Here is a 17,913-nt window from a genome sequence, read left to right on the forward strand (position 1 = left end):
TGAGCCTGTCTCTAATGACCCGTACATGGAATGTATGCGGGTAGCAGTCAAATGTGGTACTGCCGAGATAGAGTTGATGAACATATACATCCCGCCGAGAAATAGCTGTATCTCAGATTACGTGCCTAACATTAGCCCGCTTTTGAAAGGTCATAATCGTCTGGTCCTGGGGGACTTTAATGCGCATCATGAGATGTGGCATTCGGCCTTTGGAAACGAACAGACGGGTATAGCGCTGGCTGAGCAGATTGATAGCTTTACGTTTTGCTCGGTCAATGAGGACGCCCCTACCAGAATTAGAGGAGCGTGTCACAGTTCGCCAGACATAACCATCGTGTCACCTGGTCTGACAAATGACGTCACCTAGTAACCCGTCATTTCCCTTGGATCAGACCATCTCCCCATAATTGTCTCGATCAGCAGACCACCCGATTTCATTACCTCTGAACCAGGGATGCCAACTGTTCCGTGGTAAAAATCGCTACAGCCACATACGCACCATAGGTCTGTAGCGATTTTTACCTTAAAACAGTCGACATTCCTGCTAAACAGTGGTTTTTGTACGTCAAAAATCACCACAAGTAGCGGGAAAACCACCAACTTGGCACCCCTGCTCTGAACGCCGCACATTCGTCAATCATAAGAAAGCTGATTGACCGGGTTTCAGAGAGTTCACCAATCTCCGCTTCAGAGAACTGCCCAATCCTTCTGATGTTCGGGTAGCGAAAAGGACGTTCCTAGACATCATCACTGCTGCAGCCGCTCGCAATATCCCTGCTGGTCGAATACCCGAAGTAACATCAAACTTCCCAGCAGAGGCGACGGGATTAGCAAATGAGCGTGATGAGCTTCGTCGAACCAACCCCAATGAGACCAGAGCTGACACCGGAAGTTAACAGGCTAGTCGGCGAACATAAGCGGAACAAGTGGTTAAATCATCTAAAGAGTTGCAACATTGGAGCCGGTATAAGTAAATTGTGGGCAACGGTTAAGTCACTCTCGAATCCCGGAAGGAGGGATGACAGGACCTCAGTCACGTTTGGCGAAGTTACGTTGACTGACCCGCAGAGGTGTGCAAGTACTTCAATCGACAGTTTGACGAGCACCCCGAGAGTGACCGGGCGAAGTGAAGAGTATTACGTCGCATCAGATCTCTTCCTGCCGAGGAGGAACCACCACATTTTACAATAGATGATGTTGCTAATGCCATCAGGAACGCTAAATCATCCAAAGCTTTGGGCCCTGATGGAATCTCCATGGTAATGCTGAAGCAGCTGGATGAGCCGGGAGTGGAGTGTCTCACTAAAGTTCTCAACTTGTCGCTAGCCACCAATATTTTTCCCGAAGTCTGGAAAATGGGCAGGGTGGTCCCACTACGGAAGTCCCGCCAGGATGCCAGCAAAAGTGAATCGTACAGGCCGATTTCGCTTTTGTCGCGAGTAGCAAAGACCCTTGAGGCCTTAGTCCTCCCCAGTTGCCGATCATCAGCATGGATTCCGTAAGCAGCACAGCACGACAACTGCGCTGCACGCCATTACCACACATATTTGTCAAGGACTCAACCAGAGACGGCCGTGCGATAGAACAGTGATGGTGGCGCTTGACTTATCAAAATCCTTTGATACAGTCAGGCACTCCACGCTGTTTGAGGACATTGAGCAGACAACCCTCCGCCAAGCTTGAAACGTTGGATAATCAACTATATGTGTGGTCGCCAGTCGTATGTGGGATTCAGGAACAAGAAATTCAAGCCTCGTAGAGTGAAACAGGGAGTTCCCCAAGGTGGGGTGATATCTCCGGAACTGTTTAACCTCTACCTCTCCTGTATTCCGCCCCCTCCGGACGGCATTGAGATCGTAACGTATGCGGATGATTGCACGATCCTGGCGTCGGGTACCTATCCTGATGTCACCTGTGAGAGACTGAACAACTATTTAACCGATCTTACCACCTTTTTTCTATTCGAGGAATATACAGATTTCCGCCACAAAATCAACAGCCACTCTGTTCACCACATGGACAGCGCAGTTTGGAAGAGAATTGAATGTCGTTGTTGACGGTTGCAGAATTCCGACCAAAAACTGCCCCAAAATTTTAGGGGTCAAATTCGACACCACTTTACGTCGTCCTCACATGCCAAAGCTATCTGCGATAAACTGAAATGTAGGAACAAGGTCCTCAAGTCGGCTAGGAGGCAGCACTTGGGGTGCAGATAAAGAAACCTTGTTGACCACGTATAAAGCGATAGGTCGGTCTGTGGTAAGCTATGCGGCGCCAGTTTGGTCCCCAAATTTATGTGACACGCAGTGGGATAAGATTCAAATTTGTCAGAACGCCGCCCTGTGAACAGCAACAGGGTGCCTTCTCAAATTTACAGTGGACCATCTACATGAGGAGGCAATTTTTTGATCTGGATTTTTGAACCAGCAATTCGTTGAGAGTATTCTTTCACATACCTGATCTCGATTATGTAACACCTTGAATCGAGTACCTGAAAAAAGTTATCAATTTATAGGTGAGTGGTCCTGCTGCTAGAACCAGGTAAATTTACAAGTTGGGAAGAAACGTACTACACGCTTAAATTTAAATTTCTAGTTGTTGTTGTTGTAACAGTGTTTTTGATATGTTTATTTGTTCGTTCCTCTGTTCAATCTGGCTCTGGGTCTATCTCCAGTTCCAGAAAAGTGGCTGCTTCGATGGGATGTAGCCCCAGATCCACTGGAGTTAGATGGGTAGGTTTGGCTGGGCAGTTAAAAAGGTGTTGTGTGTCGTGCGGGCCCATGACGCATACTGGGCATATGTCTTGCACGGCGCGATCGATTTCCGCCCAATACGAATTTAGGCGACTGCAATATCCCGAGCGTAGTTGAGCCAAAACTACTCTGGTTTGTCGTGGCAGCTGACGCTCCTCAGCTGCGATAGATGGAGGATGTACTCCGAGTACTTTATTCACACTATAATTGCTTAAGGCCTTGGCAACTGCGTCCGTGTGAATGCTATTCAATCCTGCTTGATATGCTTGTTGATCTAGGGGTTCTCTCCTGTATCGTTGGACCTCTCCCTCTAGAGCATGGATATCCTTTCTGATCTCCCTGAATGGGTCGGGCCTACCCACAAGATGGTGATTGGGATGGCTCACACGATAACATCCAAGCAGGTACTTTGATACGGGCGACAAAAGCGAAATCGGTCTGTACGATTCACTTTTGCTGGCATCCTTGCCTGGCTTCCAGGGGGCACCACCCTGCCCATTTTCCAGACTTCGGGAACAACGAGGGTGGCTAGCGACAAGTTGAAGACTTTGGTGAGATACTCGACTCCCGGCTCATCCAGCTGCTTCAACATTACCATGGAGATTTCATCAGTAAATTGTGGTGGTTCTATTGTAAATTGTGGTGGTTCATCCTCGGTAGGAAGAGATCAGATGCGACTCTCGGGATGCTCGACAAACTGTCGATTGAAATTACTTGAGCACCTCTTCGGGTCAGTCAACGTAACGTCGCCAAACGTGACTGAGGTCCTATCTTCCCTTCTTCCAGGGTTCGAGAGTGACTTAACCGTTGCCCACAATTCACCTATACCGGCTCCAATGTTGCAGCTCTTCAGATGATTTAACCATTTGTTCCGCTTATGCTCGCCGACCAGCCTGTTAACTTCCAGTGTCAGCTCCCTGACTCTGGGGTCATTGGGGTTGATACGACGAAGGTCATCACTCTCATTTGCTAATCCCGTCGCCTCTGCTGGGAAATTTGGTCTTACTTCGGGTATTCGACCAGCAGGGATATGGCGAGCGGCTGCAGCAGTGATGATGTCCCGGAACGTCCTTTCCGCTACCCGAACATCAGAAGGATTGGGCAATTCTCTGAAGCGGTGATTGGTGAACTCTCTGAAACTCGGCCAATCAGCTTTTTCATGATTGACGAACGTGCGGCGTTCAGAGGTGATGAAGTCGGGTGGTCTGCTAATGGAGACAGTTATGGGGAGATGGTCTGATCCAAGGGAAATGACGGGTTGCCAGGTAACGTCATTTGTCAGACCAGGTGACACGATGGTTATGTCAGGCGAACTGTGACACTCTACTCTAATTCTGGTAGGGGCGTCCTCATTGACCGTGCAAAACGTAGAGCTATCAATCTGCTCAGCCAGCGCTGTACCTCTCTGGTCGTTTCCGAGGGCCGAATGCCACATCTCATGATGCGCATTTAAATCCCCCAGGACCAGACCCCAGATTATGACCTTGCAACAGCGGGCTAATGTCAGGCCTATAATCAGGGATACAGCTATTTCTCGGCGGGATGTATACATTCAGCAACTCTATCTCGGCAACTCCACACCTGACTGCTACCCTCATACATTCCATGTACGGGTCATTAGAGACAGGCTCAAGCGAGATAGGTCTGTATTGGACAGACTGGTGCAATAGGAAAGCCAATCCCCCACCTCCACTTCTGGTGCGATCTTTCCTCAGACCATTGTAACCATCACAATGCTCTAAGCTGTGGTTGTTGTTGTTGTTGTTGTTGTAACAGTTCGGTTGTATTCGGAAGCTCTTTCCTGAAAATTATTAAGGAAGAATGGAACGAGAAAAGAAAATGGAATATATTATTAATCAGTTGTGTGAATAGGATTTGATGTTGGCAATTGAAGGAATTGTGCTACTTCAATTGGATGTGACCACAAATCAACAGGGGTTAGATTTGTGGGGGCGGACGGACAGTTGAATAGATGTGAGGTATCGTGAGGGCTCTGATGGCAGGAGGGGCACCTGTTTATGGTACCGGGAACAATGCGTTCTCTGTAGGAATTGAGAATGCTACTGTAACCAGACCTAAGTTGTGCCAGTATGGAACGAGTTTGCCTTGGAAGAAGCCTCTCACTATCCGAAATTGCTGGAGGATGTTGATTTAGGACTTTATTGTTTTTGTACACACTTATGGCTTCGGAGACCGCCCCTTGGTGCACAATGTTCAGGGAGTCCGTGTAAGACAATCGGTTGACGTCCGATGGAATGACGTCTTGGATGTCATCACGGTAACACCTGAAGTCCTTACGGATGCGTCTAGGTGGTGGATCTTCCATCACTACGTGATGGTTGGGGTGACTCGGCTGATGGCTAGCCAGCAGGAACTGTCTAGTCAGCAACACATTATGTTGCCTGACTGACAGCATCCTGGTCTCCTCATGAAGATGATCTACCTGTGACATCTGGACGCAACCCGTAGCAATTCGGAGAGCATTATTTTGCGTCGTCTGCAGGATTCTCCATTGGGTGTCACTCAGGAAGGAAGTCCAAACCGGGGCAGCATAATTGAAGACAGACCGACCGATGGCCTTATAGGTCGTTATTAATGTCTCCTTATCTCTGCCCCAGGAGGTGCCAGCTAAAGCTTTAAGGACTTTGTTCCTGGATTTCACTTTCTGGTTGATGTAGGTGGCGTGCGAAGAGAAGTGGAGAAGATTGTCGAAAACTACCCCAAGGATCTTTGGACTATGAACAGTGGGGATACGCCTGCCTTCGACAAATACATCAAGCTGGTTGTTAACTTCCTTCGTCCAGGAAGTGAATAAGGACACTGAGGACTTTGTAGGGGATAGCTGAAGATTGCGCTCCCGGAAGAAATTTGTGATGGTGGCTAGGTAGTTGGAAATTCTAGCACTTACGTCGTCGATGTCAACACCAGATGAAATTATGGTGCAGTCATCGGCATACGACACCACCGAAATATCTGCTGGTGGAGGAGGGAGATTAGCAAGATAGATGTTGAATAAAATGGGGGATAGTACTCCACCTTGGGGTACTCCCATTTTAATCTTGCGGAATTTGGATTTTTGGCCTCGGAATTCAACGAAGGCTTGCCTACCATTAAGGTAATTGGCAATCCAACGCTTGGCGTCATTGGGAAGGGTGGAATTCATGACGTCAGAAATCAGCATGGAATGGTCGACCGTGTCAAACGCCTTGGACAGGTCAAGCGCTGCCACAATGGTCCGTTTGGGTGGTCGTAGCTGATTTAGGCCGTTCGCAATCTTTGTGGTTATCTCTTGCAAAGCCGTGGTTGTGCTATGAGCTTCCCTGAAACCATGTTGGTGGGAGGCAAGGTGGAAATGCTGTTTCAGGGATGGGAGCAATAGGGACTCTAAAACCTTTGCTACTGGTGAAAGCATGGAGATCGGGCGGTAGGATTCCCCATTTGTAGCGGATTTGTCTGGCTTTAGAATAGGAATTATACGAGCCACTTTCCAAACGTCTGGAATTACCAATCGGGAAATTGATAGTTCCAGGACCTTTGTCAAGTAGCTCAAACCTACTGCTCCCAACTTCTTTAACATTACCATGGATATGCCGTCTGGCCCAAGGGCTTTAGATGGTTTGGATTTGGAGATAATTCTCTCGACTTCACTGGATGTGAAGGAGATGGGCTGCAAATCACGCTTTAGTGACTTGCATCTCCGGAAAACGGCTCGCCTGGACCTGCTCTGCGAAGATGGATGCTCAATGAATTGGCGGCAGAACTGTGTTGCACACTTTTTGGCATCGGAATATGTAATGTTATTGAAGGCTATAGCAGGGAGATTTCTATTCTTGTTGGAACCAGATAGACTTTTAATTGTGGACCAAAGTTGCTTGGAATTAATTGTGCAGTGGTCGAGATGTTGAATCCACTTGGAACGCCTGTGTTCGAGAACCAGGTTCTCAATTTCCGCGTTCAATTGCCCAATTCGTTCGTCAGCTGGGTCATCGACACGTATTTGATCGCGCTGTTGTGCCAAACGGGATGCCCTGGATGGATAATTTGGTCTCATGAGAGGAATTCTGCCCGCTGGAATAAAGCGTTTTGCCGCCTTGAGGATTACTTCCCTTAGTGTTCTCTCACCCTTTCTGGCACATGAGGGCGGCGGCAAGTGACGTAAGGAGTCGTCAATGAAATTCGTGAAGCCATGCCAGTTGGCTTTGTTGTAGTTCACGAATGTGCGCTTGTCGGGCTCAACGAAATCGCTAGGTTTCTCCACTGTGACCAAGATTGGAATGTGGTCGGAATTTAGCGCGACTTTTGTTTGCCAAGATGCGAAAGGAAGGAGCGAGGGACTAACGATGGAAATGTCCGGAGAACTCGAGCATCTGGCTGTAATTCTAGTGGAGGATTCCTCATTGATGGATGCGAAGTCGGATTCGTCTATCTGGTCCGCAATAAGAATACCGCGTGGATCGTTCGGCAACTGGGAGTGCCATATCTCGTGATGAGCATTGAAATCGCCAAGAACAATTCGGTTATCCCCTTGAAGCAGATGAATTATGCTAGGGTGATAACTTGCCCCAATGCTGTTGACGGGCGGAATGTATACATTGATGATCTCGATATCAGAATCATCGGAATGAACTGAGATGCTCATGACCTCAAGGAAAGGATCGAAACGGGGGGGAACAGGAGGCGGCGTCAGAGTGTATCTGACGTCTCGCTGGATGATAAATGCGAGGCCACCTCCATGATCCCTTTCCCTATCTCGTCTGATGATGTTATAATTCCCTGAGGACGAGAGGAAACAATTACTGGTCAACTTCGTCTCCTGGAGAGCAGCAATTAGGATGTTATTGTCGTGCATGAAATTGGTGATGTCAATAACCTTATTCCTTAAACCATTGCAGTTGAACTGCATGATTTGGAATGAGGCCATCGAGTCACCACCCTGCACTAATTGCTGCTGTGGGTGCCTTTGCTGAGACTGTTGGATGGAAGGATCACTGCTTTGCTGTTGTCTGGAATGGAGATTGGCGCGGTTCACTGGATCTGGATGACTAGGCGGAATGCTAGCCGCACTACTAGCGAGGGCACTAGTAGGGGTACTACTGAATGACAAACTAGTCGGAATGCTAGCTGTAGTACCACGGGAAGGAATAGCAGGAGAACTAGCAGAAATACTAGATTGGAAACTAGTATATGTACCAACAGATGGAATAGTGGTACTGGACGAACTGCTAGTAGAATAACTAGCTGGAATATGGCTACCATTAGATGGAATATTGGAGCCGGAACGAATACTAGTAGAATAACTAGTAGATGCACCACTGGATGGAAGTGTGGCACTGGAAGAATAGCTAGTTGAATAGCTAGATGCGCTACTAGTTTGGACACTAGAGCTGGCACTGCTGGATGGAATACTAGACGGAGTGCTAGTCGCAGTACTGGATGAATACCTAGCGGAAGTGCTAGTCCTTGCTGCACGGATGTTGGAGCAGCACGCGGCTATGAACCTGGGACTCCAGTCCCTGTGAGTACGCAAGGTGGTACATCTCCTCATATGGCACCAGTTTTTGCAGCCATTGCACTTAACGGATGTTATATTTTCCCAGATTACACCTCTGCATACTGAACAGATCCATTGAACAGGCTGAACAGTTTGCTGCGAGCGGTTGGAATTGCTCTGAGGTGCAGGGGACGGCGTGCTCGATGTTGTTGGCTGCTGACAGCAGCTGGCAATGTATCGTTGTGACCAGTGGCGGTGTGTGGTGAGACCTGAGCACCTCCTCAGGTGGCACCAGTTTCTGCAGACGTTACATCTAACGGACGGGGAGTTTGTCGCAATACGCCTATTGCACACTGAACAAATCCAGATCGATGGACCGGGGTTTTGCTCAATGCCGGCTCGAATTAGAAGGATGGCGAGCAAAGTTGCCGGCATATTTTGCTCACCTGTGGAAAAAACTTCCGGTTGATACAGCTGTCGCTGGGTTGACAATCTCTGGCCGGGATGTTCCCGGGTCGTTCCGGAGCGAAGATCCAATTGTCGTGGGAACGAGCTGTGGTTGTTGTTCAGCTTGGTTTCCTGCACCGCCGCGACCTTGATGTTCTTCCGACTCATAAAATCTACTATCTCCTCGATCTTACCTCGGAGTCCATTGCAATTCAATTGCAAAAAGGCTGCATTTTCGGGGATTGGGACAGCAACGTCTGGTGTTAAAGGCTGCGTGTGCGGTTGTTGTCGAGGGGACTGCGGGGGAGTTTTGTAATCAGACGACGAGGGAGTCTCGTAATCCGACGACGACTCACTGGGGACTGTGTTCACACAGCATGCAGCAACATAGTGCCTGTCGTAGTCCCTCACGTGGACGAGTCCAGAGCAACCCCTTAGATGCACCCACTCCTGACATCTATTGCATCTCACCGAAGGTTGGATGTGGGTGAAGATGCGGATGTGACAAACTGAGCACAGATATATTGGTCCTGGGTTTTCCTCCGTCCCGGCTCGGATCAATAGAATTCGGAGCAGGCATTCCGGGATATGATGCTCCCAACACAGAAAAACGAAACAAATACGAACATGTACACACTGAGGTGGCAGCCGCTGGCCGGAACATTGGTTTTGTGTTGTTCCGGGTCAATCCGGTACGAAAGAACCCGCTGCCGTGGGATTGATTTCTAGCTGTGGACAAAGCTACTTTCAGGTGCCAATTTATGTACATATAAGTGGAAAATTCTAGATCCGACCTATCTTTAATCATCATCAATAGCTTTTGAGCTTTTTAAGTAATAAGGGTAATAGGAAAAACATTTTTGTCTTAAGAAAAAAATCAGTAAACAAATACTAATGTATGGATTAATGTTTAAAGACTCTAGACTTACCTTTGTACTAGTTATGATTGTTCTATTTAATTGTGAAATAATTTGTTTGAGCTTCCCGCACATGTCGCTTTTACCAATTTTTTCTTCATTTCAGACCAAACAAGAACAGGCTGATGCCGCTCCCTTGAATATGGAGAATTTGGGTGGTATCTACATTGTTCTAATTGTGGGCAGTGGAATGGCAATGATACATGGCATAATAAGTTGGATATGTTTTGTTATAAAGAAGGCTCGCAGTCATAAGGTAAGTAAATGAAAACAATTTAAATAAATAAAAAATGTACTAATATATTTCTCCCAACTTATTTAGGTATCATTAAAAGCTGCCTTTAAAGAGGAATTTAAATTTGTTTTAGAATTTACCACTTATACGCGAGATTTGAAAACATCCAATTCAATTTATTCGCCAAGTCGTAATTCATCTTGTACCATTGAATCTCTAGAGGCTGAAAATTCCATTGAATTGAATGAGCATTAGACACTGTGAATTTTAATATGAGATTATAAGCTGATGTTGTTGTTTTATTTTCTTTAAAAACATGTCGAATTATAAATGGAAATCTGGAATGTTAACAATTATGTAGTTCTTTTTTTTTTCTTTTATAATGCATAAAAATACAATAAATTGGAGTATCTTAAAAAAATATAATATGTTATACGAATAATTAATAAATAATACTGTTAAAATAAAAAAATGTATAAATAACAATTAAATAAAAAAGCAATGTTGAAGGAGATTTTTTAGTTAGATTATAAATAACTCACATTCAAAAACCCAATCAGAAATGTGATTTATTTTATAAAAAGATATTTGAATATTTTCATTAAGACTGGAATTTTCTCAAAATGCCTATCCAAATGTACACATACAAAATTTTAAAGAGGGTATTACGGAATGAAAGCGGTTTTCCAGTGAGATTTCATTTAAATAAAAAAAACGCCACAAAAAATTTACATTTCCCATCATTCCTACGTCCAATCTTTGGCTTTCCACAAAAGGACATGAATGTGGCTATCGATATCTTGGGGTTGATTTGTTTTGTATTGATTCTTTAAATGATCAAAGTGTGTGGGTGTCGATACGTTTTTGGTCGTCGTACTCTCTGGTGAGTCCATATAACGTGATATCAGAGAACGGTAGCGTCTACCAATTGTTGCAATTAGCGGTACATTAGGATTTGGTACAGATATAATTGTTTTGATCTGCAATAAAGAAAAAATAAAAGTATTAATTTTCTTCCAATTTTAATATGGATAAAATGATTAAGAATTGTATATTTTTGGGAATATAAATTCTGTAATCTCCGTTAAAAAAAGAATTGCGGGAATTAATATGACGTCCATTAATTTCCAGATTCCAACTTAAGACTTCCATATTTTTATAAAGAATGGAAATAAGTATTCTACTTACCTCATTTTCATATGGACGAAAAACGGCAATGGGTCGTAAAGTATTCACCTCAGCTATTATCAAACAGCCCCACGTTGTACCAATATACAATTCCTGGCCATGTGCACACAGGGCTGAGATCTGACATTTGATTAGGCTTAAATGTTCATCAATTGCTATGCTCTTCAATGATTCCGAGCATGGTAACAGTTTAGAGCAATCCAATTTATTTGCTATGGTTTTATTCTCGGCATGCCATTGATAAACCATAAATCCTGGATAAAGGCAGGTGAAAACATAACTGTTGTTACTGCACATGCGGGCAACACGTAAATCTTCTATGGTATTCGGTTCGTCACTGTGACACAAGGCCTGATGGCCACAAACACCCGTTTTACTCAATGGGAAGACATTTAATTTTCCAGCCATTTCACCACACCATAGTTCATAGGTGCTGCAAAGGAAAGAATGTTTAGCAATGATGAAACTTACATTAGCCCTTGTCAACTTACCCCTCAATCATTACAGCACATGCACAATGCAATATTAGACCCGAACAGATTTCCGTTAAAACAAATGAACCCTCGGCAAATGCACAATTCGACGGTATACGGGAGCTATCGACTAAAAAGACACGACCATTATGCAGACCAACTGCAACACGTTCAATTTCTTTTAAATACACCAAACTTATCAATGGTGATTTAATGGCCGGATCAAGCATATATGAAAATATCGGTGTATAATCTGCCAAACTATAGGAATGTAAAGTTCCTGATGCATCACCAATCCATATTGATTGTTCAATGATACAACAACAAAGCATATTTATACGTGGCAAACGTGTTGCAGATGATGTGCGCGATGAAGATCCCGAAGAAGATGCTTGCAACGATGAGGGTGTATTTAAGGGAGAAGATGATTGTGATTTAAGACTAACTTCCTCGACACGTGGTGATTTTGTATCCGTAGATAGGAATTTATTTGTGCATTTAATTGTACTTGATTGTATAAATTGACCATGTATGGTTGTTTCTAAGACATCAATATGAGAATTATAGCCGGGTAACCATAGTTCCAGGCTGGAGAAATCATCTAAAATAAAAAAATTAACATATTTTGTTAAATACTGCGAAATTTGTAAAGAGTTTCAACGTACCTTCAATGGGACTATTGGAATTACTAAAACTAAAACCACCACAGACAACTTTGTCGGCGTGTGGTAACGCCACTACATCCAATAAATGTATAAATTCAGGAGCACTTAGTATGGACACAATTTGACTCGCTGTAGGTCTCTTTTTAGGCAATTCATCCCAACATAAAACCATTAAATCCAAACAATAGGTTGGGAATTGTGTTTCCCTTTGCGTCAAAGCGGGCCGGCTGCCCTCCAGTATACATTCTTTAATAGATTCATGACCCTCGAATGGTTGCCTTAGGCTAATATTTTCATATATGAACATACCGAATGAGAAACAATCAACCTGCAAATAAATATTAAATTAAATATTTTGTATTTTTATGTATTTATTTAGAGACAAATCACTTGGGTACAAAATGTTCTTGGGTCAGACCATATTTCTATAATCGCCTCAATCAGCTCAGCAGACCACCCGATTTCATCACCTCTAAACTCCACATCATCAAACCCCGCTCTGAGAACTTTTAGAAAAGAATTTCGGGAACATTATCTCAGATGCAGCCGCTCGTTACATACCTGTCGAATACCCGAAGTGAGACTAAGGGGGTTATCATGAATGGCAATTCCCCGTGAATTTTTTCGCTTTCTCCCTTAAGTTGCAACGGCGGAAAAACAAAACTCACGGGGAAATTTCATTTATGATAACCCCCTAAATTTCCCAACAGATGCGTCGAGACTAGAAAAAGAGCGTGATGAGCTTCGCCAAGCCAACCAAAGCTACCCCAGAGTCAGGGAGCTGACACTGAAAGTTAACAAGTCGGTGAACACAAGACAGCCGATGAAAATAGACAGAACATTCGAAAAGTGGCAACATAGGACCCGGAATAAGTGAATTGTGAGTTACGGTTAAGTCACTCTTGAACCCCGGGAAGAGTGAAGATAGGAGCGCAGTCTCGTTTGGCGACTTTACGCTTACTCTGGCCAAGTTTGAAACGTCGGATAATTAATTATCAGGGCAATCATTAATATTTCCCTCGGAATTTTTCGCACGGAAAATAATTTAAACAAGTAAAAAAATATCAGTCGGCTTTGCCGACAGAGATATACCCTCAGCCTGTATATATTGAAACAATTTTTTTCCCAAAAAAAAAATATGTATTTAAGGGTTTTTAAAAATGTTGGGAATTTGAACAGACAAAAGTGTTCATTAAGATTAGAGATCAAAAGTTTTGCGGAGGAGATACCAAATGGAATGGATCAACATTGACCATTATGAAAGTGGATCTCCAGCCACTACATATGGTGCCATGGGGGTTTTTACACCCTTCGGTATTTTTGCTCATGAAGTATGTACTTACCCCTGAAAAAACGTTTACCTTCGTAATTGAGGAAGCGAATGCAAGTTGCTTCAACAAAAATCAAAGTGATACGATATCAGGTCTTAAAGTGGACTTATCCCAAATTTTGTGTGGGAGGTACCGGATGGAGTGGTCAAATATAGTCCATATTTGAACCTGATTTATATCTAGTAGATATATTAGGATGTGTAAAGTATGGACCAATTCGGCCACTCCCTTCAAGAGTTACCGTATGAAAAAAATTTCCGAACATTATTGAACTTTGTGGGGGGGGGTTCCTAAATGAGTGGACCGATATGGCTTATCTTCAAACTTAAACTATGTTTGGACAAAATATTACTCAGGCCAAATTTTGGACCGAATCGCCAGATCCGTTCTAGAGTTATCTTGCGCTCCAACCACCTCACACGGTGTCATAGGGGTTTTTTACAACTTTCAGACTATTTTCTCAGGAAGTATGGACTTGCCCCTAATGAAACTTGTACCGTCGTATGGAGGGCAGTGAATAAAAGTTGATAAAACAAAAATCAGAGCGATTCGAGAGATGGCCCTAAACTGAACTTTTCCGAAATTTTGTGTGGGAGGTACCCGAAGGAGTGGGCCGATTGAGCCTATATTTAAACATTATCTAAGTTTGGTACACATTTTACGATGGGCATAGTATGGAGCAAATTGGTTACTCCGTGCAAGAGTTATCGTGCGCACAAATTTTCCGACCATTTTCGAACTTTTGTGAGGGAGGCGGACCGATATAGCCCATCTTCGAATTTAAACTAAGTTTGGACGAAATATTACGAAAGCCAAAATTTGAACGGAATCGGTTCATCCGTTCGAGAGTTATCGTGCGCTCCAGCCAGACAGACATTGTTCAATCGACATTGTTCAATCGACTCCAAATTGTCTGAAACACATTTCGTCCAAAAAACCTTGGGGTCTTAAACCATTATTTCGATGAGGCACATTTTGCCCGTATGAAAGTGTATATGAAGAAAAGACAACATTTTTTAGTTTTCCATAAAAAAAAAATTAAAATTTTTTTTTAAGCTACATGAAAGATTTTTGGTACATAGATTGGGAAAAAAATGTCATTCTTAAATCTGTTCGTGATACTAATTTTGGTTGTTGCGCGCAAAAGTTATGGCGGTTTCAATTCTGATAAAAAGAAAAAAATCTTTAAAAGACTCTAATCATTATATTAAGAAACTCTCTTAATTAGGGGCTCCCTACATACTATATGTTTACTGAGGTCCCATAACTTTAGTGCAAAAGTTGTGCATTTTCGCGGAAATTATGAAAGAATTCCAAACAATTGGTAGTTTGCAACTTGTTTTAATAAAATTCAACTTGATTATGCCTCTAAAAAATATATAAAAAATATGTACGTAATCTATACATCGCGAAGATTCAAATGAAACCAAAACTATACAAATCCGTTTAGTGGTTTGCATATTATAGCGAAAACAAAAAAATATATTGAGGAAATTTATAAAATTTTTGTAAGAGAAAATATTTATTAAAATTTATTTTGTGAGTTAGTTGAACAAAATATAAGAAAAATAGGTTGGAGTTTTTCTTCTATTTTAGTTAAATTTCACGCAATAAATCACATTTTTTATTCTAATCACTTCTCGAAAACACGCTAACATCTAGCAGAAGATATGGATATCTTTCAAATAAATGTTGGGTTCCTTTAAATGGGGTATAATCTTGAAATAAAATTGTATCGGGTAATGTTCATTTTGAAATGCGTGTAAATCGCGAAATCCTCAAAATCACTTGATGCGCATGCGGTTTACCAATACAGCGAACTCTTCTCTTTTAATTTGTACACATTTGCCAGGATTTACTTTGGCCGCTAAGATGTAGCATCGTCTGCAGTTTAGTGTGCAACAAACTGTATAACGCTTATATTTTGCACAAAGTGCATACACTTTTTATGCGCATCCGATTTCACTATCAACCGTGAAAAAATACATCGATCTAAACATATTTCAATAAAATCCATCAAGAACCGTGGATGTAGCATCACACAGTATTTTTTGGATAAATCGGATACAGCTCCCACGCCACTAAATTTTTCAAACCGCTGTTTTCGCACAAACGCGAGTGATGATTCACTTTCTTCATTGAAATGGAAACGATCCACATAAAACGCGAATTAGTCAGCGATATTTTGAAAAACATTTTTCGCAAATTTTTCAATTTTTGCAGTAGCCATTTCCGCCGTTCTAGTAGATGGATTTTTATGATCTGTGATTCATATGATCCGGATCGTCGAAAAACTAAAATATCGCGGGGTACCAGCACACTCAAAACGATATTGTAAATACTGTACCCAAAAAATAGGTTTTTTAGAAAAAATATCACACTAAATTTTGGCCTTTGGCAGTAGATTACTCTGCTGCTGTGTGGGCTACATACTCACTATACATATCAGATTATGTGAAATCGCGAGTTCTTTAATCCTATAATTGGTTTTTCGAAATATCCGAATGCGCGTCCCAGTTACATAAAAAATACAAAAAACACCTGAAATCCGGCTTCAAAATGTCAGCATCCATAAAAGGTGGATGCAGTGGAAATTTTGGGAAGTGATACATTAGAAGTGTAATCTTCATTTTGTATTCTCCTACTTTTACTTTGGACAGATGTCCGTCATTTGAATGGTTTAATCAGAAATCGAATAGCAATGTAAAAAACCTGTTTAGCTTCAACGTGTTTTTATCTATGTTTTTTCCTTTACGCGGTCGTAACTACCACGTAAATTAATTTTTTTTGCTAAATTTTTGAGCTTTGTACAAAAACATCTAAAATAATCCAGCAATAGTCATAGTTACTGGTAAACTACAATAGTTCGCGTATTATAATAGTGCAAACCTTGGCTTCATGGAAACTAAAAAATTTTGACTTTTCCTCATATACCCTCGTTAGCATAAATGCTGAGGGTATAAAAAGTGAAAGTGAAAAACTATTAGAATCACCTAATTATGGAATATTCTCGCCGAATCAACAAAAATCTTCCCTTCCTGGACATAAATATGGAAATAAAAAATTGTGAAATTGGAGAAAAGGAACAAGTTTCGCACGGAATTTTTATTCGTGATTGCCATGGTCATATATGTGTGTTCGCCTGTCGTATGTGGAATTCGAGGGAATAAATAAATGGAATAAAGAACCATAGATTAGCAGATTTGGATAGCAATCACACAGATGCAGACAACAGAATATCTACCCAAGAGGAGGTACAGACCCGAACTACACTTCTTTTCAACTACGATTGATATAAACCACAACCTCATTGAGATTGACGAGTTTGGAGGGAAATTTCATATTCCGAAAAGGCGAGTTGGGAATAAATTTTGTACACAAGTTCAAATAAAACTTACCTTTTCCGTATATTCCTCTTCGCCATTATAACGTATTATCTCCGGAGCCATAAAACCTTCTGTGCCACCAAAACCTTTTGAACCACTTGGTGCCGTTTGTCGACTAATGCCATAATCAGCAATTTTTATGTGAATACAATTGCGGGGAGTGTCCTCACTAAAAGAAAATAAGAAGTAATTTTAAACAAACAAATCATTTCCATGCCCCGAGAATCACAACTTACGCATGCGGTTGTGGAAAATCCCACACTAGAACATTTTCCGATTTCAAATCACGATATATAATACGACGACGATGTAAATATTCAATAGCCCTTGCCGCTTGTAGAACCAATATTTGAAAGGTGTGTGGACCAATGTGCGCACCACTGCGACGATGTTGACGTAGTATCGAATCCAAACCACCCATTGGTGCCAATTCTAAAACTAATGCCAGCGGCTTGATACAAATACCCACCAAAGGAACTATATTAGGATGTTTGAGAGTCAGCAGTACGGCCAATTCTTGCCTGGCCGTACAATAGGCTTTGCATGCATGTTGTAATGGATCTCGATCCCATTTTCCCAAAGCCACTTTGTAAGCCATTAGGGCACTTTCTTTAGCCCGCGGGCCAGGTGGTACTGGTTGTAACATTTTCATAGCAACAGCACGGAAATTACGTGAGCCTTTCAGTTTGCAAGTGGCCTTAAATACAAAACCAAATGCACCACGTCCCAATAGTGAGCCTTTTATAATTGTCTCAGAATTGATGGTGTATTTATCGGGTATATCAGCAAATACAACATCGGGTGCCAGTTTTAACATAGGTACTTCCAAGTGAACAGGGCAAGAGATCTTTGTCTGATTATACACGGATAATATGCATTCTTCAATCATCCAGGTGTAGCATACATTCGATATATCAGGAATATTATACAATGGATGGCCATCGACGGAGGTATTACGTGATGAGCCGGCAGAATCGGGGCCAACGCCGGAATCGGCATCAGAGCAAAGTGAGTCCTAAAAGATATT

At 42.6% G+C, this 17,913-nt stretch overlaps 2 protein-coding genes across 3 annotated transcripts in view; one reads left to right on the forward strand and one right to left on the reverse strand.

Moving 5' to 3' along the window:
- The window catches only part of LOC141389263 (glutamate receptor ionotropic, kainate 2-like), a 26,196-nt gene extending 15,932 nt beyond the window's left edge, over positions 1-10,264 (forward strand). The window contains exons 13-14 of the mRNA XM_073960552.1: positions 9,715-9,864; positions 9,931-10,264. Of these exons, the coding sequence (XP_073816653.1) occupies positions 9,715-9,864; positions 9,931-10,098 (318 nt within the window). The 3' untranslated portion in view covers positions 10,099-10,264. The remainder of the gene's footprint in view (positions 1-9,714; positions 9,865-9,930) is intronic.
- Lrrk (Leucine-rich repeat kinase) overlaps positions 10,109-17,913 on the reverse strand; it is a 25,810-nt gene continuing 18,005 nt past the window's right edge. For both annotated transcript variants that reach the window (XM_073960550.1, XM_073960549.1), the window contains exons 11-16: positions 17,123-17,901; positions 16,899-17,055; positions 12,170-12,497; positions 11,523-12,105; positions 11,032-11,464; positions 10,109-10,823 (exon numbers count right to left, since the gene is read on the reverse strand). In XM_073960550.1, the coding sequence (XP_073816651.1) occupies positions 10,590-10,823; positions 11,032-11,464; positions 11,523-12,105; positions 12,170-12,497; positions 16,899-17,055; positions 17,123-17,901 (2,514 nt within the window). In that variant the 3' untranslated portion in view covers positions 10,109-10,589. The remainder of the gene's footprint in view (positions 10,824-11,031; positions 11,465-11,522; positions 12,106-12,169; positions 12,498-16,898; positions 17,056-17,122; positions 17,902-17,913) is intronic.

The sequence above is a fragment of the Musca autumnalis genome, unplaced genomic scaffold, assembly GCF_047663935.1.
Source record: "Musca autumnalis isolate F117 unplaced genomic scaffold, ASM4766393v1 scaffold_1, whole genome shotgun sequence".
In the NCBI taxonomy this organism is placed as follows: Eukaryota; Metazoa; Arthropoda; class Insecta; order Diptera; family Muscidae; genus Musca; species Musca autumnalis.